The sequence below is a fragment of the Panulirus ornatus genome, chromosome 22 (genome assembly GCF_036320965.1).
Source record: "Panulirus ornatus isolate Po-2019 chromosome 22, ASM3632096v1, whole genome shotgun sequence".
Taxonomy (NCBI): domain Eukaryota; kingdom Metazoa; phylum Arthropoda; class Malacostraca; order Decapoda; family Palinuridae; genus Panulirus; species Panulirus ornatus.
In genome coordinates, this window is record NC_092245.1 from 6,123,701 (window position 1) to 6,147,912 (window position 24,212).

Genomic DNA, 24,212 nt, shown 5'->3' on the forward strand with positions numbered 1-24,212 from the left:
CTATCAACTCTATCATATGCCTTCTCCAGATCCATAAATGCTACATACTAATCCATTTGCTTTTCTAAGTATTTCTCACATATATTCTTCAAAGCAAACACCTGATCCAAACATCCTCTACCACTTCTGAAACCACACTGCTCTGTACATGCCTTCACCCTCCCAATCAGCACCCTCCCACATAATTTACCAGGAATACTCAACAAACTTATACCTCTGTAATTTAAGCACACACTTTTATCCCCTTTGCCTTTGTACAATGGCACTATGTAAGCATTCTGCCAATCCTCAGGCACCTCACCATGAGTCATACATACATTAAACAACCTTACCAACCAGTTTTATCCCTGGGGATAGGGGAGAAAGAATACTTCCCACACATTCCTCACGTGTCGTAGAAGGCTACTAAAGGGGACGGGAGCGGGGGGCCAGAAACCCTCCCCTCCTTGTATTTTAACTTTCTAAAAGGGGAAACAGAAGAAGGAGTCACGCAGGGAGTGCTCATCCTCCTCGAAGGCTCAGATTGGGGTGTCTAAATGTGTGTGGATGTAACCAAGATGAGAAAAAAGGAGAGATAGGTATTATGTTTGAGGAAAGGAACCTGGATGTTTTGGCTCTGAGTGAAACGAAGCTCAAGGGTAAAGGGGAAGAATGGTTTGGGAATGTCTTGGGAGTAAAGTCAGGGGTAAGTGAGAGGACAAGAGCAAGGGAAGGAGTAGCACTACTCCTGAAACAGGTGTTGTGGGAGTATGTGATAGAGTGTAAGAAAGTAAATTCTAGATTGATATGGGTAAAACTGAAAGTTGATGGAGAGAGATGGGTGATTATTGGTGCACATGCACCTGGGCATGAGAAGAAAGATCATGAGAGGCAAGTGTTTTGGGAGCAACTGAATGAGTGTGTTAGTGGTTTTGATGCACAAGACCGGGTTATAGTGATGGGTGATTTGAACGCAAAGGTGAGTAACGTGGGAGTTGAGGTAATAATTGGTATACATGGGGTGTTCAGCGTTGTAAATGGAAATGGTGAAGAGCTTGTAGATTTATGTGCTGAAAAAGGACTGGTGATTGGGAATACCTGCTTTAAAATTCGAGATATACATAAGTATATGTATGTAAGTAGGAGAGATGGCCAGAGAGCGTTACTGGATTACCTGTTAATTGATAGGCGCGTGAAAGAGAGACTTTTGGATGTTAATGTGGTGAGAGATGCAACTGGAGGGATGTCTGATCATTATCTTGTGGAGGTGAAGGTGAAGATTTGTAGGGGTTTTCAGAAAAGAAGAGAGAATGTTGGGGTGAAGAGGGTGGTGAGAGTAAGTGAGCTTGGGAAGGAGACTTGTGTGAGGAAGCACCAGGAGAGACTGAGTACAGAATGGAAAAAGGTGAGAACAATGGAAGTACGGGGAGTGGGGGAGGAATGGGATGTATTTAGGGAAGCAGTGATGGCTTGCGCAAAAGATGCTTGTGGCACGAGAAGCGTGGGAGGTGGGTCGATTAGAAAGGGTAGTGAGTGGTGGGATAAAGAAGTAAGATTATCAGTGAAAGAGAAGAGAGAGGCATTTGGACGATTTTTGCAGGGAAAAAATGCAAATGAGTGGGAGATGTATAAAAGAAAGAGACAGGAGGTCAAGAGAAAGGTGCAAGAGGTGAAAAAGAGGGCAAATGAGAGTTGGGGTGAGAGAGTATCATTAAATTTTAGGGAAAATAAAAAGATGTTTTGGAAGGAAGTAAATAAAGTGCGTAAGACAAGGCAGCAAATGGGAACTTCAGTGAAGGGGGCTAATGGGAAGGTGATAACTAGTAGTGGTGATGTGAGAAGGAGATGGAGTGAGTATTTTGAAGGTTTGTTAAATGTGTTTGATGATAGAGTGGCAGATATAGGGTGTTTTGGTCAAGGTGGTGTGCAAAGTGAGAGGGTTAGGGAAAATGATTTGGTAAACAGAGAAGAGGTAGTAAAAGCATTGTGGAAGATGAAAGCCGGCAAGGCAGCTGGTTTGGATGGTATTGCAGTGGAATTTATCAAAAAAAAGGGGGTGACTGTACTGTTGACTGGTTGGTAAGGTTATTTAATGTATGTATGATTCATGGTGAGGTGCCTGAGGATTGGCAGAATGCTTGCATAGTGCCATTGTACAAAGTCAAAGGGGATAAGAGTGAGTGCTCAAATTACAGAGGTATAAGTTTGTTGAGTATTCCTGGGAAATTATATGGGAGGGTATTGATTGAGAGGGTGAAGGCATGTACAGAGCATCAGATTGGGGAAGAGCAGTGTGGTTTCAGAAGTGGTAGAGGATGTGTGGATCAGGTGTTTGCTTTGAAGAATGTATGTGAGAAATACTTAGAAAAGCAAATGGATTTGTATGTAGCATTTATGGATCTGGAGAAGGCATATGATAGAGTTGATAGAGATGCTCTGTGGAAGGTATTAAGAATATATGGTGTGGGAGGCAAGTTGTTAGAAACTGAAAAGTTTTTATCGAGGATGTAAGGCATGTGTACGTGTAGGAAGAGAGGAAAGTGATTGGTTCTCAGTGACTGTAGGTTTGCAGCAGGGGTGTGTGATGTCTCCATGGTTGTTTAATGTGTTTACGGATGGGGTTGTTAGGGAGGTGAATGCAAGAGTTTTGGAAAGAGAGGCAAGTATGAAGTCTGTTGGGGATGAGAGAGCTTGGGAAGTGAGTCAGTTGTTGTTTGCTGATGATACAGCGCTGGTGGCTGATTCATGTGAAAACTGCAGAAGCTGGTGACTGAGTTTGGTAAAGTGTGTGAAAGAAGAAAGTTAAGAGTGAATGTGAATAAGAGCAAGGTTATTAGGTACAGTAGGGTTGAGGGTCAAGTCAATTGGGAGGTAAGTTTGAATGGAGAAAAACTGGAGGAAGTAAAGTGTTTTAGATATCTGGGAGTGGATCTGGCAGCGGATGGAACCATGGAAGTGGAAGTGAGTCATAGGGTGGGGGAGGGGGCGAAAATTCTGGGAGCCTTGAAGAATGTTTGGAAGTCGAGAACATTATCTCAGAAAGCAAAAATGGGTATGTTTGAAGGAATAGTGGTTCCAACAATGTTGTACGGCTGCGAGGCGTGGGCTATGGATAGAGTTGTGCGCAAGAGGGTGGATGTGCTGGAAATGAGATGTTTGAGGACAATATGTGGTGTGAGGTGGTTTGATCGAGTAAGTAACGTAAGGGTAAGAGAGATGTGTGGAAATAAAAAGAGTGTGGTTGAGAAAGCAGAAGAGGGTGTTTTGAAATGGTTTGGTCACATGGAGAAAATGAGTGAGGAAAGATTGACCAAGAGGATATATGTGTCAGAGGTGGAGAGAACGAGAAGTGGGAAACCAAATTGGAGGTGGAAAGATGGAGTGAAAAAGATTTTGAGTGATTGGGGCCTGAACATGCAGGAGGGTGAAAGGCATGCAAGGAATAGAGTGAATTGGAACGATGTGGTATACCGGGGTCAACGTGCTGTCAATGGACTGAACCAGGGCATGTGAAGCTTATGGGGTAAACCATGGAAAGTTCTGTGGGGCCTGGATGTGGAAAGGGAGCTGTGGTTTCGGTACATTATTACATGACAGCTAGAGATTGAGTGTGAACGAATGGGGCCTTTGTTGTGTTTTTCCTAGCGCTACCTCGCACACATGAGGGGGGAGGGGGTTGTTATTCCATGTGTGGCGAGGTGACAATTGGAATAAATAAAGGCAGAAAGTATGAATTATGTACATGTGTATATATATGTCTGTGTGTGTACATATATGTGTACATTGAGATGTATAGGCATGTATATTTGCGTGTGTGGACGTGTATGTATATACATGTGTATGTGGGCGGGTTGGGCCATTCTTTCATCTGTTTCCTTGTGCTACCTCGCTAACGCGGGAGACAGCGACAAAGCAAAATCAATAAATAAAATAAATACCAACCAGTCAACAATACAGTCATCCCCTTTTTTAATAAATTCCACTGCAATGCCATCCAAACCCTCTGCCTTGCCAGGCTTTCATCTTCTTCAAAGCTTTTACTACCTCTTCTCTGTTTACCAAATCATTCTCGCTAACCTTCTCACTTTGCACATCACCTCGACCAAAACACCCTATATCTGCCACTCTATCATCCAACACATTCAACAAACCTTCAAAATACTCACTCCATCTCCTTCTCACATCACCACAACTTGTTATCACCTCCCCATTTGCCCCCTTCACTGATGTCCCCATTTGTTCCCTCATCTTATGCACTTTATTTACCTCCTTCCAAACATCTTTTTATTCTCCCTAAAATTTAATGACACTCTCTCACCCCAACTCTCATTTGCCATTTTTCACTTCTTGCACCACTCATATATACACATATACACACATACATACATGCACATCCACGAACATATACATATCAATATTTTATTTCATTATGCTTAATCGCTGTTTCCTGCATCAGCAAGGTGGTGTCAGGAAACAGACGAAGATTGCCTATCCACTCATATACACATAAACACCCATACGCACAAATATACATATCAACATATACACAGACATATGTACACATCCACATATTCATGCTTGTCTTCAACCATCCCTGGCGGCACCCCAACCCACAGGAAACAGCATCGCTGCATATAAAACATACACATATACATACATACACATACATATATACACATACTTGCTTGCCTTCATCCATTCCTGACACTACCCCATCCCACACGAAACAGCATCTCAACCTTCTGCGTCGGCAACATAAGAGCCAGGAAAACAGAAAAAAAAAAAGCCAAATTCATTCACACTAAGTCTCTAGCTGTCACGTATAATGCACTGAAACCACAGCTCCCTAACCAAACATTCAGATCCCAGAGACCTTTCCATGGTTTACCCCAAACGTTTCACATGCCCAGGATCAGTCCACTGACAGCACGTAAACCCCAGTGTACCACATTGTTCCAATTCACTCTATTCCTTGCAGACCTTTCACCCTCCAGCATGTTTAGGCCCCACTTGTGCAAAGTCTCTTTCATTCAATCCTTCCATCTACAATTTGGTCTCCCGCTTCTCCTTACACCCTCCACCTCTGACCCATATATCCTCCTTATCATTTCTTCACTAATTCATTACATTTGTCCAAACCATTTCAATACACCCTCTTCTGCTCTCTCAACCACATTCTTTGAATTATCACACATCTCTCTTATCCTTTCAATACTTACTTGATCAAACCACCTCACATCAAATATTGTCCTCAAACATTTCATTTCCTACACATTCACCCTCAACTGTACAACCCTCTCTATAACCCATGCCTCGCAACCATAGAATATAGTTGTAATTACTATTCCTTCAAAGATACCCATTTTTGCTCTCAGAGATAACATTCTCTCTTTCCACACATTCTTCATCGCTCCCAGAACCTTTGCCCCCTCCCCCACCCCATGACTCATTTAAGCTTCCATGGTTCCATTCACTGCCAAATCAACTCCCAGATATCTAAAACACTTCACTTCCTCCAATTTTTCTCCATTCAAACTTACATCCACATTATCCTGACCTTCAACCTTGCTGAACCTAATAACCTTGCTCGTATTCATATTCATGCTCAACTTTCTCTTTTCACACACTTTTCCAAACTCAGTCACCAACTTCCACAGTTTCTCACTCAAATTGGCCACCAGTGCTACATAATCAGCAAACAACAATTGACTCACTTCCCAGGCCCTTTCACCCCTAACAAACTGCATACTCACCCCCATCTCCAAAATCGTAATTACATCTCACACCATCCATTCATAAACAAATTAAACAACCATGGACACATCACATGCCCCTGTCACAGACCGACCATCACTGAAAACCAATCACTTTCTTCTCTTTCTACTTGTTCACATGCCTTACATCTTTGATAAAAACGCCACTACTTGTAGCAGCTAACCTTACACACCATATATTCTTAAGACATTCCACAAAGCATCTCTATCAACCCTATCACATGCCTTCTCTAGATCCATAAATGCTACATATAAATTTATCTGTTTTTCTAAGTTTTTTTCACATATTCTTCAAAGAAAACATCTGATCCACATATCCTATACCACTTATAAAACCACACTGCTCCTCCCACTCTGATGCTCTGTACATGCCTTCAACCTCTTAATACCTTCCCTTACAATTTTCAGGAATACTCAACAAACATATGCCTCTACAGTTTGAACACTTACCTTTATCCTCTTTGCACCTGTACATTGGTACTATACATGCATTCTACCAATCCTAAGGCACTTTATCATGATCCATACATACTGAATATCCTTACCAATCAATCAACAACTGATATACCATCCAAACCCACCACCTTGTAAGATTTCATCTTCAGCAAGGCTTTCATCACCTGTTCTCTCTTAACCAAACCACTCTCTCCGACTCTCTCACTTTGCACACCACCCTTATCAAAACACCCTATATCTGCCACTCTATCATCAAAAACATTCAAAAAACCTTCAAAATACTCACTCCATCTCCTTCACACTTCACCACTACTTGTTATTACCTTCCCATTTGTTTCATCTTACGCACTTTATTTACCTCCTTCTAAAACATTCTTTTATTCTCCCTATTATGCCTCCCTCTACTCTTTCACTAACAATCTTACTTCTTCATCATACCACTCACTACCCTTTCTAATCTGCCCACCTCCCACCTTTCTATTGCCACAGGCATCTTTTGTGCAAGCCATCACTGCTTCCCTAAATACATCCCATTCCTCCCCCACTTCCCTTATGTAAATTGATCTCACCTTTTTCCATTCTGCACTCAATCTCTCTTGGCACTTCCTCACACAAGTCTCCTTTACAAGCTCACTTACTCTCACCACTCTCTTCACCCCAGCATTCTCTCTTCTTTTCTGAAAACCTCTAAATATCTTCACTTTCGCCTCCACAAGATAATGATCAGACTTCCCTCCAGCTGCCCCTCCCAGCGCATTAACATTCAAAAGTCTCTCTTTTGCGTGCCTACCAATTAACACGTAATCCAATAACGCTCTCTGGCCATTTCTCCTACTTACTTACGCATACTTATGTATATCTCTCTTCTTAAATCAGTAGGGTTGAGGGACAAGTAAATTGAGAGGTAAGTTTGAATGGAGAAAAACTGTAGGAATTGAAGTGTTTTAGATATCTGGGAGTGGATTTGGCAGCGAATGGAACCATGGAAGCAGAAGTGAATCACAGCATAAGGGAGGGGGCAAAGGTTTTGGGAGCATTGAAGAATGTGTGGAAGGCAAGAACGTTATCTGAGAGAGCAAAAATGGATATTCTGAGGGAATAGTGGTTCCAACAATGTTATATCGTTGTGAGGCATGGGTGATAGATAGGGTTGAGCGGAAGAGGGTGGATGTGGCAGAAATGAGATGTTGGAGGACAATATGTGGTGTGAGGTGGTTTGATCGAGTAAGTAATGAAAGGGTAAGAGAGATGTGTGGTAATAAAAAGTGTGGTTGAGAGAGCAGAAGAGGGTGTATTCAAATGGTTTGGTCACATGGAGAGAATGAGTGAGGAAAGATTGACAAAGAGGATATAAGTGTCAGAGGTGGAGGGAACAAGGAGAAGTGGGAGACCAAATTGGAGGTGGAAGGATGGAGTGAAAAAGGTTGTAAGCGATTGGGGCCTGAACATACTGGAGGGTGAAAGGCATGCAAGGAATAAAGTGAATTGGAACAATGTGGTATACCGGGGTCGACGTGCTGTCAATGGATTGAACCAAGGCATGTGAAGCGTCTGGGGTAAACCATGGAAAGTTTTGTGGAGCCTGGATGTGGAAAGAGAGCTGTGGTTTCAGTGCATTACATATGACAGCTAGAAACCGAGTGTGACTGAATGTGATCTTCGTTGTCTTTTCCTAGTGCTACCTCGCACGCACGTGGGGGGAAGGGGGTGTCATTTCATGTGTGGCAGAGTGGCGGCGGGAATGCAGCATGAATGAATATGTACATCTGTGTATGTATATGTATGTATACATGGAAATGTATAGGTATGTTTATTTGCGTGTGAGCGTTTATGTATATACACATCTATGTGGGTGGGTTGGGCTGTTCTTTCATCCACTTCCTTGCGCTACCTTGCTAAAGCGGGAGATGACAAAGTATAATGAATAAATATATATATCTTATACTTTAATCTATCATACTTTGTTGCTGTCTCCCGCATTAGCGAAGTACCGCAAGGAGACAGACGAAAGAATGGCCCAACCCACCTACATACACATGTATATACATAAACGCCCACACACGCACATATACGTACCCAAACATTTCAATGCATACATACATATACATACACAGACATATACATATATACACATGTACATATCCACACTTTTTGCCTCCATCCATTCCTGTCGCTTCCCAACCAAACGTGAAATGGCACCCTCATCCCCCTGCGCATGTGCGAGGCAGTGCTAGGAAAAGACAACAAAGGCCACATTCGTTCACACTCAGTCTTAAGCTGTCATGTGTAATGCACCAAAACCACAGCTGATTCGGGAGAGAAATTGCATAAGCTGGTAACCGAGTTTGGTAAAGTGTATGAAAGAAGAAAGTTGCCTTGCAATCATATAACATTGTTGGAACCACTATTCCTTCAAACATACCCATTTTTGCTTTCTGAGATAACGTTCTCACCTTCCACACATTTTTAACCCTCCCAGATCCTTAGCCCCCTCCCCCACCCTGTGACTCACTTCTGTTTCCATGGTTCCATCTGCTGCTAAACCCACTCCCACGTATCTAAAACACTTCACTTCCTCCAGTTTTTCTACATTCATACTTACCTCCCAATTAACTTGTCCCTCATCCCTACTGATGCTAATAACCTTGCTCTTATTCACATTTACTCTCAACTTTCTTCTTTCACACACTTTACCAAACTCAGTCACCAACTTCTGCAGTTTCTCACCACAATCAGCTACCAGCACTGTATCATCAGCATACAACAACTGACTCACTTCCCAAGCCCTTTCATCCACAACAGACTGCATACTTGCCCCTCTCTCCAAAACTCTTGAATTCACCTCCCTAACAACCACATCCATAAGCAAACTATACAACTAAGGAGATATCAAGCACTCCTGAGACGAACCGACATACACTGGGAACCAATCACTTTCCTCTCTTCCTACTCATACACATGCCTTACATCCTCGATAAAAACTTTTCACTGCTTCTAGCAACTTACCTCTCACACCATATACTCTTAATATCTTCCACAAAGCATCTCTATCAACTCTATCATAAGCCTTCTCCAGATTCATAAATGCTACATACAAATCCATCTGTTTTTCTAAGTATTTCTCGCATACATTCTTCAAAGTAAACACCTGATCCACACATCCTCTACCACCTCTGAAACCATACTGCTCTTCCCCAATCTGGTGTTGTGTACATGCCTTTACCCTCTCAATCAATACCCTCCCATATAATTTCCCAGGAATACTCAACAAACTTATACCTCTGTAATTTGAACACTCACCTTTATCCACTTTGCCTTTATACAATGGCACTATGCATGCATTCTGCTAATCCTCAGGCACTTCACCATGAATCATACATATATCGAATATCCTTACCAACTAGTCAACAACACAGTCACCCCCTTTTTACATAAATTCCACTGCAATACCATCCAAACCCGCCACCTTGCTGGCTTTCATCTTCTGCAAAGCTTTCAGAACCTCTTTTCTGTTTACCAAACTATTCTCCCTGACCCTCTCACTCTGCACATCACCTCGACCAAAACACCCTATATCTACCACTTTATCATCAAACATATTCAACAAACTTTCAAAATACTCACTCCATCTCCTTTTCATTTCACCACTACTTTATTACCTCCCCATTAGCCCTCTTCATCAATGTTCTCATTTGTTCTCTTGTCTTACGCATTTTATCTACCTCCTTCCAAATCATCCTTTTTATTCTCCCTAAAAGTTAATGATACTCTCTCAACCCAACTCTTATTTGCCCTCTTTTCATCTCTTGCACCTTTCTCTTGACCTTCTACCTCTTTCTTTTATACATATCCCAGTCATTTGCCCTACTTCCCTGCAAAAATCGTCTAAACACCTCTCTCTTCTCTTTCACTAACAATCCCACATCTTCATCCCACCACTCTACCCTTTCTAATCTGCCCACCTCCTACCTTTCTCATGCCACAAGCATCTTTTGCACAAGCCATCACTGCTTCCCAAAATACATCCCATTCCTTCACCACTCCCCTTACGTCATTTGGTCCCACCTTTTTCCATTCTCTACTCAGTCTCTCCTGGTACTTCCTCACACAAGTCTCCTTTCCAAGCTCACTTATGCCCACCACTCTCTTCAACCCTACCTTCTCTCTTCTTTTCTGAAAACCTCTATAAATCTTCACCTTTGCCTCCACAAGATAATGATCAGACATCCCTCCAGTTGTCCCCCTCACCACATTAACATCCAAAAGTCTCTCTTTCGCGTGCCTATCAATTAACACGTAATCTAATAATACTCTCTGGCCATCTCTCCTACTGACATATGTATACTTATGAATATCTCTCTTTTAAAACCAGGTGTTGCCAATCACCAGTCCTTTTTCAGCACACAAATCTACAAGCTCTTCATCATTTACATTTATATATCTGGGAGTGGATTTGGCTACAGATGGAACCATGAAAGCAGAAGCGAGTCACAGGGTGGGGGAGGGGGTGAAGGTTCTGGGAGTATTGAAGAATGTGTGGAAGGTGAGAACATTATCACGGAGAACAAAAATGGGTATGTATGAAGGAATAGTGGTTCTAACAATGTTATATGGTTGTGAAGCATGGGCTATAGATAGTGTTGTGTGGAGGAGGGTGGATGTGTTGGAAATGAGATGTTTGGGGACAATATGTGGTGTGAGGTGGTTTGATCAAGGAAGTAATGAAAGGGTGAGAGAGATGTGTGGTAATAAAAGAGTGTGGTTGAGAAAGCAGAAGATGGTGTATTGAAATGGTTTAGTCACATGGTGAGAATGGATGAGGAAAGATTGACCAAGAGGATATATGTGTCAGAGGTGGAGGGAACGAGAGGTGGGAGACCAAATTGGAGGTGGAAGGATGGAGTGAAAAAGATTTTGAGCGATCAGGGCCTAAACATACAGGAGGGTGAAAGGTGTGTAAGGAATAGAGTGAACTGGAATGATATGGTATACCAGGGTTGACGTGCTGTCAATGGATTGAACCAGGGCATATGAAGCATCTGGGGTAAACCACGGAAAGTTCTGTGGGGCCTGGATGTGGAAAGGGAACTGTGGTTTTGGTGCATTATACTTAACAGCTAGAGGCTGAGTGTGAATGAATGTGGCCTTTGTTGTCTTTTCTTAGCAATACCTCCAATGCACGCGAGGGGAGGGGGGTGCCATTTCATGTGTGGCAGGAATGGATGAAGGCAGTATGTATGAATATGTACATGTGTATATATGCATATGTGGGAGCTGTGATTTCGGTGCATTATACATGACAGCTAGAGACTGAGTGTGAACAAATGTGGCCTTTGTTGTGTTTTCCTAGAGCTACCTCGTGCACATGCGGGGGAGTGGGTTGTCATTTCATGTGTGGCAGGGTGGCGACAGGAATGAATAAGGGCAGACAGTATGACTTATGTACATGTGTATATATGTATATGTCTGTGTGTGTATATATATGTATACTTTGAGATGTATCGATATCTATATGGGCGTGTGTGGACATGTATGTGGGTGGGTTGGGCCATTCTTTCCTCTGCTTCCTTGCCCTACCTCGCTAACGCGGGAGACAGTGGCAAAGTATAATAAAATAAATAAATAAATATATATGTATGGTTTCAGAAGTGGTACAGGATGTGTGGAACAGGTGTTTGTTTTGAAGAATGTATGTGAGAAATACATAGAAAAGCAAATGGATTTGTATGTAGCATTTATGGATCTGGAGAAGGCATATGACAGAGTTGGTACAGTTGCTTTGTGGAAGGTATTAAGAATATATGGTGTGGGATGAAACTTGCTAGAAGCAGTGAAAAGTATTTATCGAGCGATGTAAGGCATGCGTAAGGCATGTGATGAGTAAGAAGAGAGGAAAGTGATTGGTTCTTAATGAATGTCGGTTTGTGGCAGGGGTGTGTGATGTCTCCATGGTTGTTTAATTTGTTTATGGATGGGGTTGTTAGGGAGGTGAATGTAAGAGTTTTGGAAAGAGGGGCAAGTATGCAGTCCGTTGTGGATGAGAGAGCGTGAGAATTGAAACCAGCTGGTGATACAGTGCTGGTGGCTGATTCAGGTGAGAAACTGCAGAAGCTGGTGACTGAGTTTGGCAAAGTGTATAGAAGAAGAAAGCTGAGAGTAAATGTGAATAAGAGCAAGGTTATTAGGTACAGTAAGGTTGTGGTACAAGTCAATTGGGGGGTAAGTTTGAATGGAGAAAAACTGGAGGAAGTGAAGTGTTTTAGATATCTGGGAGTGGATTTGGCAGCAGAAGTGAATCATAGGGTGGGGGAGGGGACGAAAATTCTGGGAGCCTTGAAGAATGTGTGGAAGTCGAGAGCATCATCTCAGAAAGCAAAAATGGGTATGTTTGAAGGAATAGTGCTTCCAACAATGTCGTATGGTTGCGAGGCGTGGGCTATAGACAGAGTTGTGCGAAGGACGGTGGATGTGTTGGAAATGAGATGTTTAAGGACAATATGTGGTGTGAGGTGGTTTGATCGAGTAAGTAATGAAAGGGTAAGAGAGATGTGTGGTAATATAAAGAGTGTGGTTGAGAGAGCAAAAGAGGGTGTTTTGAAATGGTTTGGTCACATGCAGAGAATGAGTGAGGAAAGATTGACGAAAAGGGTATATGTGTCAGAGGTGGAGGGAACAAGGAGAAGTGGGAGACCACGGGGAAAATGAAACACGATAAGTAGTGGTCATGTGAGAGGGAGATGGAGTGAGTATTTTGAAGGTTTGTTGAATGTGTTTGATGTTAGAAAGGCAGATATAGGGTGTTTTGGTTGAGGTGGTGTGCAAAGTGAGAGGGTTAGGGAAAATGATTTGGTAAACAGAGAAGAGGTAGTAAAAGCTTTGTGGAAAATGAAAGCCGGCAAGGCAGCAGGTTTGGATGGTATTGCAGTGGAATTTATTAAAAAAGGGGGTGACTGTATTGTTGACTGGTTGGTAAGGTTATTCAATGTATGTATGATTCATGGTGAGGTGCCTGAGGATTGGCAGAATGCTTGCATAGTGCCATTGTACAAAGGCAAAGGGGATAAGAGTGAGTGCTCAAATTACAGAGGTGTAAGTTTGTTGAGCTTCCTGGGAAATTATTTGGGAGGGTATTGATTGAGAGGGTGAAGGCATGTACAGAGCATCAGATTGGGGAAGAGCAGTGTGGTTTCAGAAGTGGTAGAGAATGTGTGGATCAGGTGTTTGCTTTGAAGAATATATGTGAGAAATACTTAGAAAAGCGAATGGATTTGTATGTATTATCTTTGGATCTGGAGAAGACATATGATAGAGTTAACAGAGATGCTCTGTGGAAGGTATTAAGAATATATGGTGTGGGAGGTAAGTTGTTAGAAGCAGAAAAGTTTTTATCGAGGATGTAAGGCATGTGTACGTGTAGGAAGAGAGGAAAGTGATTGGTTCTTAGTGAATGTTGGTTTGCGGCAGGGGTGTGTGATGTCTCCATGGTTGTTTAATTTGTTTATGGATGGGGTTGTTAGGGAGGTGAATGCAAGAGTTTTGGAAAGAGGGGCAAGTATGAAGTCTGTTGTGGATGAGAGAGCTTGGGAAGCGAGTCAGTTGTTGTTCGCTGATGATACAGCGCTGGTGGCTGATTCATGTGAGAAACTGCAGAAGCTGGTGATGCTGGTGGCTGATTCATGTGAGAAACTGCAGAAGCTGGTGACTGAGTTTGGTAAAGTGTGTGAAAGAAGAAAGTTGAGAGTAAATGAGAATAAGATCAAGGTTATTAGGTACAGTAGGGTTGAGGGTCAAGTCAATTGGGAGGTAAGTTTGAATGGAGAAAAACTGAAGGAAGTAAAGTGTTTTAGATATCTGGGAGTGGATCTGGCATCGGATGGAACCATGGAAGTGGAAGTGAATCATAGGGTGGGGGAGGGGGCGAAAATTCTGGGAGCCTCGAAGAATGTTTGGAAGTCGAGAACATTATCTCGAAAAGCAAAAATGGGTATGTTTGAAGGAATAGTGGTTTCAACATTGTTGTATGGTTGCGAGGTGTGGGCTATGGATAGAGTTGTGCGCAAGAGGGTGGCTGTGCTGGAAATGAGATGTTTGAGGACAATATGTGGTGTGAGGTGGTTTGATCGAGTAAGTAACGTAAGGGTAAGAGAGATGTTTGGAAATAAAAAGTGTGTGGTTGAGAGAGCAGAAGAGGGTGTTTTGAAATGGTTTGGTCACATGGAGAGAATGAGTGAGGAAAGATTGACCAAGAGGAGATATGTGTCAGAGGTGGAGGGAACGAGGAGAAGTGGGAGACCAAATTGGAGGTGGAAAGATGGAGTGAAAAAGATTCTGAGTGATCGGGGCCTGAACATGCAGGAGGGTGAAAGGCGTGCAAGGAATAGAGTGAATTGGAATGATGTGGTATACCGGGGTCGACGTGCTGTCAATGGATTGAACCAAGGCATGTGAAGCGTCTGGGGTAAACCATGGAAAGTTCTGTGGGGCCTGGATGTGGAAAGGGAGCTGTGGTTTCGGTGCATTATTACATGACAGCTAGAGACTGAGTGTGAACAAATGGGGCCTTTGTTATCTTTTCCTAACGCTACCTCGCACACATGAGGGGGGAGGGGGTTGTTATTCCATGTGTGGTGAGGTGGCGATGGGAATAAATAAAGGCAGACAGTATGAATTATGTACATGTGTATATATGTATATGTCTGTGTATACATAAGTGTACATTGAGATGTATAGGTATGTATATTTGCGTGTGTGGATGTGTATGTATATACATGTGTATGTGGGTGGGATGGGCCATTCTTTCATCTGTTTCCTTGTGCTACCTCGCTAATGTGGGAGACAGCGACAAAGCAAATAAAATAAATAAAAAAATATATATATACACACATAATGTGTGTGTGTATGTGTATGTGTGTGTGTGTGTATGCATGTGTATGTCTGTAAATCTTTACCTGTAGACCATGGTGGGAGGTTTCTTACACAGATAGCTAGAGGTCTCTTCTCTTCCTGTGGTGAACCCAGCCCCCCACCACCAGGAGTTAGGAGACCTCCACTGGGCATGCTCCCAACACTCATTCGTCTTGGAGATGGTGACCTAGAACTGCTTGAAGTGGAACGACTACTGCTGCTGCTACTACTGCTACTACTGCTGCTTCTACTTGTTGATCGGGATTCTGAACCAGATCTACTAGCAGGTCCTCGTCTCTTGCTCATACTGCTGCTCCCAGAGTGCAACCTTGAGGGCCGTGATGCCGCAGAACGTGGAAGAGGTGGTGGTGAAGTTGAAGTAGGTGGTGCAGCCCCTCTTCGTACCACCACTTTTTCTTCAGCATACGGGTCTTGATGAAGATATCTATACTGACTATTTCCCCACCGATAGTCTCCCTGATCAGGGCGTCCTCCCCCATAAGGTCCTCGAGTGTATGGCCGCAACCGACCTCTGGTAGGGAAATCTTGATCTCGATCGTTAGGATAAGCACAGCGCATTCCAGGAGGGGCGACTCCAGGGCCATTGTAGCCAAGGCCCTCATCTCGTCTACCTTCATAGAAATGACTAGAACGGTCATAACCACTGTGGTCCTCTGGTAGCCTAGAAAGGAGAAATTATGTCATTAATGTTATGAACACCGAACTCCAGTTCAAGTTTTTCTTACAATGACTAGAACGGTCATAACCACTGTGGTCCTCTGGTAGCCTAGAAAGGAGAAAGTATGTCATTAATGTTATGAACACCGAACTCCAGTTCAAGTTTTTCTTACAAATTCTAAAAAAATTGCTTAACATTTTTCTAAAAACTCACACCATATACACTACAAACACTGACATTCTAGCCAGCCAGTTTAGATGTGAGAGCAAGCAATAAGAATAGCAGCATAAAACGGATGAACAAAGAAAGTCTTAAAAGAACATCTTTGGATAAGCCAAGATAAAAGCAAAATAACTATTCTATTTTTTCTTGATTCTGTAGAAGTAGTTTTGATCATGTTCATAAGTTACGGGTATTTTTTGCTGTTTCTTTTGTTTTGATGCTGGGAGAGACAGATTGACTCATTCATCAGACACTGCTCACTCTTGTTTTTTCAGCCCATGAATGTCTTACACTGGTGTGATAAAGTAGCCTATGATTTGACATTCTTTACAAGTTGCAGTTATTTAAGATCATGTGTTAAGTGATGGTCACCTGCATTTACCATTGTTACCCTGCTGATTGGCAGTACCTTGAAAGCAGGCAATTAAAAAAATGCAATCGTAATTATAATAGTACAGCTTATTCATTGTTTATACAATTTGAAAATTGATATTTGCTGTTAGAACACCTGTTAAAGGAGAAAAGGGTTAAGTTTTGGTGAGACGCATGAAAGTCCAAATAAAAGTTTTGCTGACTTCATTTTACGCATGTCAAAATGGACTGACATATCACGTTACAAATAGACTCTACCATAACATTTTGCCAATAGAAACAAATTGCCTCTTTGAAATTTTTTTCAGATAAGATAAGGTTGTTTAATTTGTTTATGGATGGGGTTGTTAGGGAGGTAAATGCAAGAGTTTTGGAAAAAGGGGCAAGTATGAAGTCTGTTGGGGATGAGAGAGCTTGGGAAGTGAGTCAGTTGTTGTTCACTGATGATACAGCGCTGGTGGCTGATTCATGTGAGAAACTGCAGAAGCTGGTGACTGAGTTTGGTAAAGTGTGTGGAAGAAGAAAGTTAAGAGTAAATGTGAATAAGAGCAAGGTTATTAGGTACAGTAGGGTTGAGGGTCAAGTCAATTGGGAGGTGAGTTTGAATGGAGAAAAACTGGAGGAAGTGAAGTGTTTTAGATATCTGGGAGTGGATCTGGCAGCGGATGGAACCATGGAAGCGGAAGTGGATCATAGGGTGGGGGAGGGGGCGAAAATTCTGGGGGCCTTGAAGAATGTGTGGAAGTCGAGAACATTATCTCGGAAAGCAAAAATGGGTATGTTTGAAGGAATAGTGGTTCCAACAATGTTCTATGGTTGCGAGGCGTGGGCTATGGATAGAGTTGTGCGCAGGAGGATGGATGTGCTGGAAATGAGATGTTTGAGGACAATGTGTGGTGTGAGGTGGTTTGATCGAGTGAGTAACGTAAGGGTAAGAGAGATGTGTGGAAATATAAAGAGCGTGGTTGAGAGAGCAGAAGAGGGTGTTTTGAAGTGGTTTGGGCACATGGAGAGAATGAGTGAGGAAAGATTGACCAAGAGGATATATGTGTCGGAGGTGGAGGGAACGAGGAGAAGAGGGAGACCAAATTGGAGGTGGAAAGATGGAGTGAAAAAGATTTTGTGTGATCGCGGCCTGAACATGCAGGAGGGTGAAAGGAGGGCAAGGAATAGAGTGAATTGGAGCGATGTGGTATACCGGGGTTGACGTGCTGTCAGTGGATTGAATCAAGGCATGTGAAGCGTCTGGGGTAAACCATGGAAAGCTGTGTAGGTATGTATATTTGCGTGTGTGGACGTATGTATATACATGTGTATGGGGGGGGTTGGGCCATTTCTTTCGTCTGTTTCCTTGTGCTACCTCGCAAACGCAGGAGACAGCGACAAAGTATAATATAATATATATTATTTTTATTTTTATTATACTTTGTCGCTGTATATATATATATATATATATTTTTTCAGATGATTTGAGTCTAAGTACTCATTGTACAAACAACCCTGGGGTTTAATGAACAGCTGGGTTGACTGTGGACTAACAACTCAACTAGGATTCAAACCTATAAGCTCGAACCTAGGCGGCATGTACATATCACAGTCAGGATTGCTAACTGCTGCTCTATGGAGGTCCATCTAGAAAAGTCATCAAAAGAATCCTAAAGGGTTTTGATCCACACAAGGCCCATAGTCCTAACTAAATTTTACCATATGTGCTGAAAATGTGCAGATACATTAGACAGATCTCTCGAAATACTGCTTAAGATGTCCCTGGAGAAAGGCAAAGTGCCAAGATAGTGAAAAATGGTGAACTTCAAACCCATCTACAAGGAGACTGGCTCTGAATTACCCAGTCTCCTTGAAAAATGTAGTTTGTAAGACACTGGAAAAGTCACTAAGAAAGTAAATGGATCACTTTCTACATAGGAGAAATTACCTAAGTGAAAGGTAACACAGTCTTAGGGAAAGGTGGTCACATATAATGAACCTCTTACATATCTATGAAAAAGGGAGCTCTGTTTCAGAAAAGGGGAAGGCTGGGTAGATTGTCTGTATATTCATTGCCAGAAAGCATTGGGCACTGTTCTACACAGAAGGCTCTTTAAGAAGCTGAATCACAAGACAGGACTAAGGGAAGACTCATTCAATGGATTAGACTTTTATTGTTTTAGAGGAAGGATAAAATGACATATGTCACTGAAGTCTTCTCCAAATGAGACAAGGTGACAAGCAAAGTGCCTTATGATTCTCTTTTGGGACTTATTATTCCTGATTTATGTGAATGATTGGCCACAAGGTATGGATTCCAAACAATAACTTTGCAGATGATGTAAAGAGAAGTGAATAGCAGACATGATTGCATTTTCTTACAAGGGAAGCTTGACAGACTCCACCGTTGGTCTGATACATTGATGATAGAATTCAACCTAATCAGGAAATGGGTGAGAGAAGGCCTCAATATGATTATGATTTAGTCAAAAATATGCTTCAGGATTTTGTGTGTGAGAATGACTTGAGAGGTGACATAGTCCCTAACCTGTTGCTATAGTCCCACACTAGGAGAATAGTGAGACAAACTGTCTGCTGGCCAATATTAGATTTGCATTCAATTCTATGACTAAAGACATATTTAGCAAACTGTTTGTATTCTACACAAGGCAAAAACTAGAAAATGCTTCTCAAGTTTGGTCACCACCTAAATGAGCACAAAGAGGAGGGCAACAAAAATGGTACCAAAATTATGCCCTGGAGGAGAGAGGACCAAGAGGTGACCTGATTACAACCTTTAATTTATAAAAATAAATATATAAAAGATAGACTGAGAACAGTTTAGTTCTTTGAGAGAAAAAAGGATAGAGCAGCCAGAAGACACAAAATAAGTAAAGTACTTATATAGCATCAGAATGATGGATGAATGGATTAAAATGACTAAGTAAATGGTTAATGCAGGCAACATACATAGGTTTAAGATGATATATGATAGTATAGAATGTTCTAAAGATGTGGCCCCATAAGTGTAAATCTTCCCCAAATAGGTAATTTCCCAATATGTAATTACTCAGGTGGCAGGCAGAAGGCAACTAATGTTTAGGGAGGTCCTAATAACTAGGTATCAGGAGGTCTAGAGATGGAAGTGCAGTCAGCATTACAGTAGCTGTCAAGTTGCCCTCCCTACAACAGTTCCCATCTTTTCTTTCTGCCTTACATACACACAAGTTGCTTACATTCAATCCACAGACACACACACTGTCCAATTTAAACATAATAATCCACAAAGCATGATTCATATACATCTTATTCTTAACTCTATATTATCCTGTATTGAGTGTTATGCAAAAAGGCAAGCTCTTCTCAATGGTAAACATTTTTCTGGAAAAGGGCGCTGTGCCAAGAGAATGAGTAACAGTTAACATTAAGCCCATCTTAAAAAGGAAGGTTAAGAAATCAAATTAAACTAAACACTGTTCTATCTAATGATTGATATACAGATGCTCTCCAACTTAAAATGGTCTGACTCATGATTTTTCGACTATGATGGTGTGATAACAATATGCATTCAATAGAAACTGTACTTAGTATTTTGATATTTTCTTGGGCTAGCAATATGCGATGCGATACTATCTCAAGATGCTGCGCATCAGCAGAAAGCCGCAGCTTCCAGTCAACCACCCAATCACGAGTGTAAACAACTGTTACTCTACAGTTTAAAAGATAATTGCCCAGCATGAAGTTATACCTCAGGCACCATGAAAGTTCATAGTAAAGGAACACTTTATTATAAAATAGGCTTTGTGTTAGATGATTTTGTCCAACTGTAGGATAATGTAAGTGTTTTGAGGACATTTAAGGTAAGCTAGGATAAGCTATGATGTTTAGTAGGTTAGATGTTCAGTATAAATGTATCAAAAGGTATTTCTGACATAATATTTCAATATATGATAGGTTTATCAAAATGTAACATCATAAGTTGAGGAGCATCTGTATGTAAAACACTGGAAAGCAAACTGATTACTACTTGCAAGAAACTACCTAAAAGACAACACAAGTTAACAAAAAGGTCGTGCTTAAATTTCTGAGACTAACCCATTCACTGCAGTTGGGACATATATGACCCTGTAATTTTTTCTGTTTACAGCTGGTGAGGCCTACACCTACAATTACATATCTGAAATTGGCCACCTCTGCCTCAAGGAGAAATATACAGCTATTAAAGCTTGTAATGATATAACATGCAATACTACCAGATGCTACAGTGTAAATTTGTTCTATATGCTGGTTAGTTAAAGTCAAGACATGTGAGGTTTATAAAAAAGTTTTGCCTTCTTGTCATGTAAAAGTTAATTTGTGAAGCTTTAACACTCTGACAAGACAGTACATATTAGTGATGAAAACCCTCAGTAATCATATTTGTTTGTGACAAAATCACTTCCAAAAACAATTACTTGTAACTCATCCCAGGGATTAACAAAAGTTAAAGGGTGCGAAACACTAGTAAACAAATGTTTCAAAATGATAAGCTGTATATCACATCGTTTAGAAAATTATGTTCTAGCTAGCCATAATGAAAAAAAAAAACTGGAGATATTCTTTTTAAATGAATCATGAATATCCTTCAAACACAGTGTACAGTGGATATCTGGACTGCCACAGAGAAAGGGCTAATGAATGAGCAAATTTCATTAGATATATAAAAAAAAAAAGAGCATTTGACACTTTCACATAAAAGTGTAGTAAAGAAACTGGATCTCAAAGAAGAAATGCTTCGATGGAAAAAAAAATTACCTCAATGGAAAGGAACAAAGGATGCATATCTAAGAAGCCTTTTTGAAATGAGTTAGGATTATCGGTGGTAGTACAGGATTTACCCTTTCAGCTGTCCTTAAACCAATTCTGCAAAGTCATCACACACACTAGAACTACATAGACATCATTCAGGTTTTAAAAATAAATGGTTTAACAAACATTTGAAGATGTTAGTGACTACGAGTTCATAAAATTTTTTCCACATAACTGCTTATGACAAAGTACAAAGCTATTAATCAAAATTTGCGGCCCCATCTTGAGCTACCACCCTAGGTAATGGCCTAGTTGGCCTATTCAGACTACCTGCCCAAAGCAACAGTGAGCCCTTGGGCTCGGTACTAAGACCATTGCTCTTCTAGATCTTCCCAAAAGGGTGGACTCTTCATATCTGAATACATTTACAGATGATGTCAAGGTCACAAGATTAATATCATAACTGCAGCCAAAACTCTACCTCAGAAAAATTGTCACTTCATAAAAATCATTGGTATAATGAAGTGTTTGAGTAAGGATATGTTACGCAAACTATTCCCAACACATATTAGGATAAAACTTTGATGTGATTCTCAAGTTTGGTCCCCATATTTGAAGAGCACAAAAAACTAAAACTATAAATGAGAAGTTCCTGAGGTAAGCAACAAAGATTGTAACAATTAGGAGAGGTGATGGATAAGAAAACATGAGGGGGCAACAACCACAACCTTGAGAGATGAAAAGACTGGGCACTAGAAGCCACCACAAAAAACTTTGCAATGAACTTGTAAGGAAAGATATAAAGAAGTACTGTACTTCTACAGAATCACAGCATAGCAGCCACCAGTCTAGTTTATTGGGCGGCTACAGATAGCGTTGTGTGTAGGGCACGCTCATTTACATTCTTTATACTGCACTTGTTGTTGGTGATACCACAATTCTGTGAGATTCTCAGCCTATTTTGCTTAAATCTAACCCTAACTATGGCTTCTAAGACATATGAGAGTGTCAGTCGTGACGTCAAACTTAAACACCAGTCCATATCGATCCAAGATAAGGTAGAACTGTTGTTGCACAACAGATGCTTGTGGCATGAGAAGCATGAGAGGTGGGCAGATTAGAAAGGGTAGTGAGTAGTGGAATGAAGAAGTAAGATTATTAGTGAAAGAGAAGAGACAGGCATTTGGACAATTTTACAGGGAAATAGTGCAAATGACGGGGAAGTTTAAAAGAAAGAGGCAGGAGGTCAAGAAAAAGGTGCAAGAGGTGAAAAAGAGGGCAAATGAGAGTTGGGGTGAGAGAGTATCATTAAATTTTAGGGAAAATAAAAAGATGTTTGGAAAGAGGTAAATAAAGTGACTAAGACATGAGAACAAATGGGAACATTGGTGAAGGGGGATAATGGGAAAGTAATAACAAGTAGTGGTGATGTGTGAAGGAGATGGAGTGAGTATTTTTAAGGTTTGTTAAATTTGTTAGAAGATAAGAGTGGCAGATATAGGGTGTTTTGGTCGAGGTGGTGTGCAAAGTGAGAGGGTCAGGGAGAATGATTTGGTAAAGAGAGAAGAGGTAGTGAAAGCTTTGCAGAAAATGAAAGAAGGCAAGGCGGCGGGTTTGGATGGTATTGCAGTGGAATTTATTTAAAAAGGGGGTGACTGTTGTTGACTGGTTGGTGATGATATTCAATGTATGTATGGCTCATGGTGAAGTGCCTGAGGATTGGCAGAATGCATGCATAGTGCCATTGTACAAAGGCAAAGGGGATAAGAGTGAGTGCTCAAATTACAGAGGTATAAGGTTGTTGAGTATTCCTGGTAAATTATATGGGAGGGTATTGATTGAGAGGGTGAAGGCATGTACAGAGCATCAGGTTGGGGAGGAGCAGTATGGTTTCAGAAATGATAGAGGATATGTATGTGAGAAATACTTAGAAAAGCAAATGGATTTGTATGTGGCATTTATGGATCTGGAGAAGGCATACGATAGGGTTGATAGAGATGCTCTGTGGAAGGTATTACGAGTATATGGTGTGGGAGGCAAGTTGTTAGAAGCAGTGAGAAGTTTTTATCGAGGATGTAAGGCATGTGTATGAGCAGGAAGAGAGGAAAAAGATTGGTTCTCAGTGACTGTCGGTTTGTAGCAGGGGTGCGTGATGTCTCCATGGCTGTTTAATTTGTTTATGGATGGGGTTGTTAGGGAGGTGAAAAACCACTGCTTCTAGCAACTTACCTCCCATACCATATACTCTTAAGATCTTCCACAAGGTATCTCTATCAACCGTATCATATGTCTTCTCCAGATCAGTAAATGCTACATACAAACCCATCTGTTTTTCTAAGTATTTCTCACACTTATTCTTCAAAGCAAACACCTGATCCACACATCCTCTACCACTTCTGAAACCACACTGCTCTTCCCCAATCTGATGCTCTGTACATACCTTCACCCTCTCAATCAATATTCTCCCATATAATTTCCCAGGTATCCACAACAAACTTATGCCTCTGTAGTTTGAACATTCACTTCTATCCCCTTTGCCTTTGTACAGTGGCACTATGCATGCATTCTGCCAAACCTCAGGCTCTTCACCATGATCCATACATACAATGAATATCCTTACCAACCAATCAATAACACAGTCAACCCCTTTTTTAGTAAACTTAATTGCAATAATATCCAAACCTGCCGCCTTGCCAGATTCCATCTTCCACAAAGTTTTCACTACCTCTTCTCTCTTAACCAAACAACCAAACCATTCTCCCTGACCCTCTTACTTCACATACCACCCTGACCAAAACACCCTACATCTGCCACTCTATCATCAAACACATTCAACAAACCATCAAAATATTCACTCCATCTCCTCACTAGTTGTTATCACTTTCCCCCTTCCCCCTTCACTGATGTTACAATTTGTTCTCTGGTCTTAAGCATAATATTTACCTCCTTCCAACAGCCAGGACTCAAACTCAAGACCTTTTGAATGGTAGTCAGGAATGCTAACCGCATGGCTATGATCACCCCTAAATAGGGAAATGACTGTTCAATTACAA

At 41.3% G+C, this 24,212-nt stretch overlaps 1 protein-coding gene across 4 annotated transcripts in view; it reads right to left on the minus strand.

The window, feature by feature from the left end:
• Nucleotides 1-24,212, minus strand: part of LOC139756512 (uncharacterized) — a 650,205-nt gene that overhangs the window by 371,168 nt on the left and 254,825 nt on the right. For all 4 annotated transcript variants that reach the window (XM_071675967.1, XM_071675968.1, XM_071675969.1 and 1 more), the window contains exon 3: nt 15,158-15,795. In XM_071675967.1, coding sequence (XP_071532068.1) covers nt 15,158-15,795 — 638 coding nt within the window. The remainder of the gene's footprint in view (nt 1-15,157; nt 15,796-24,212) is intronic.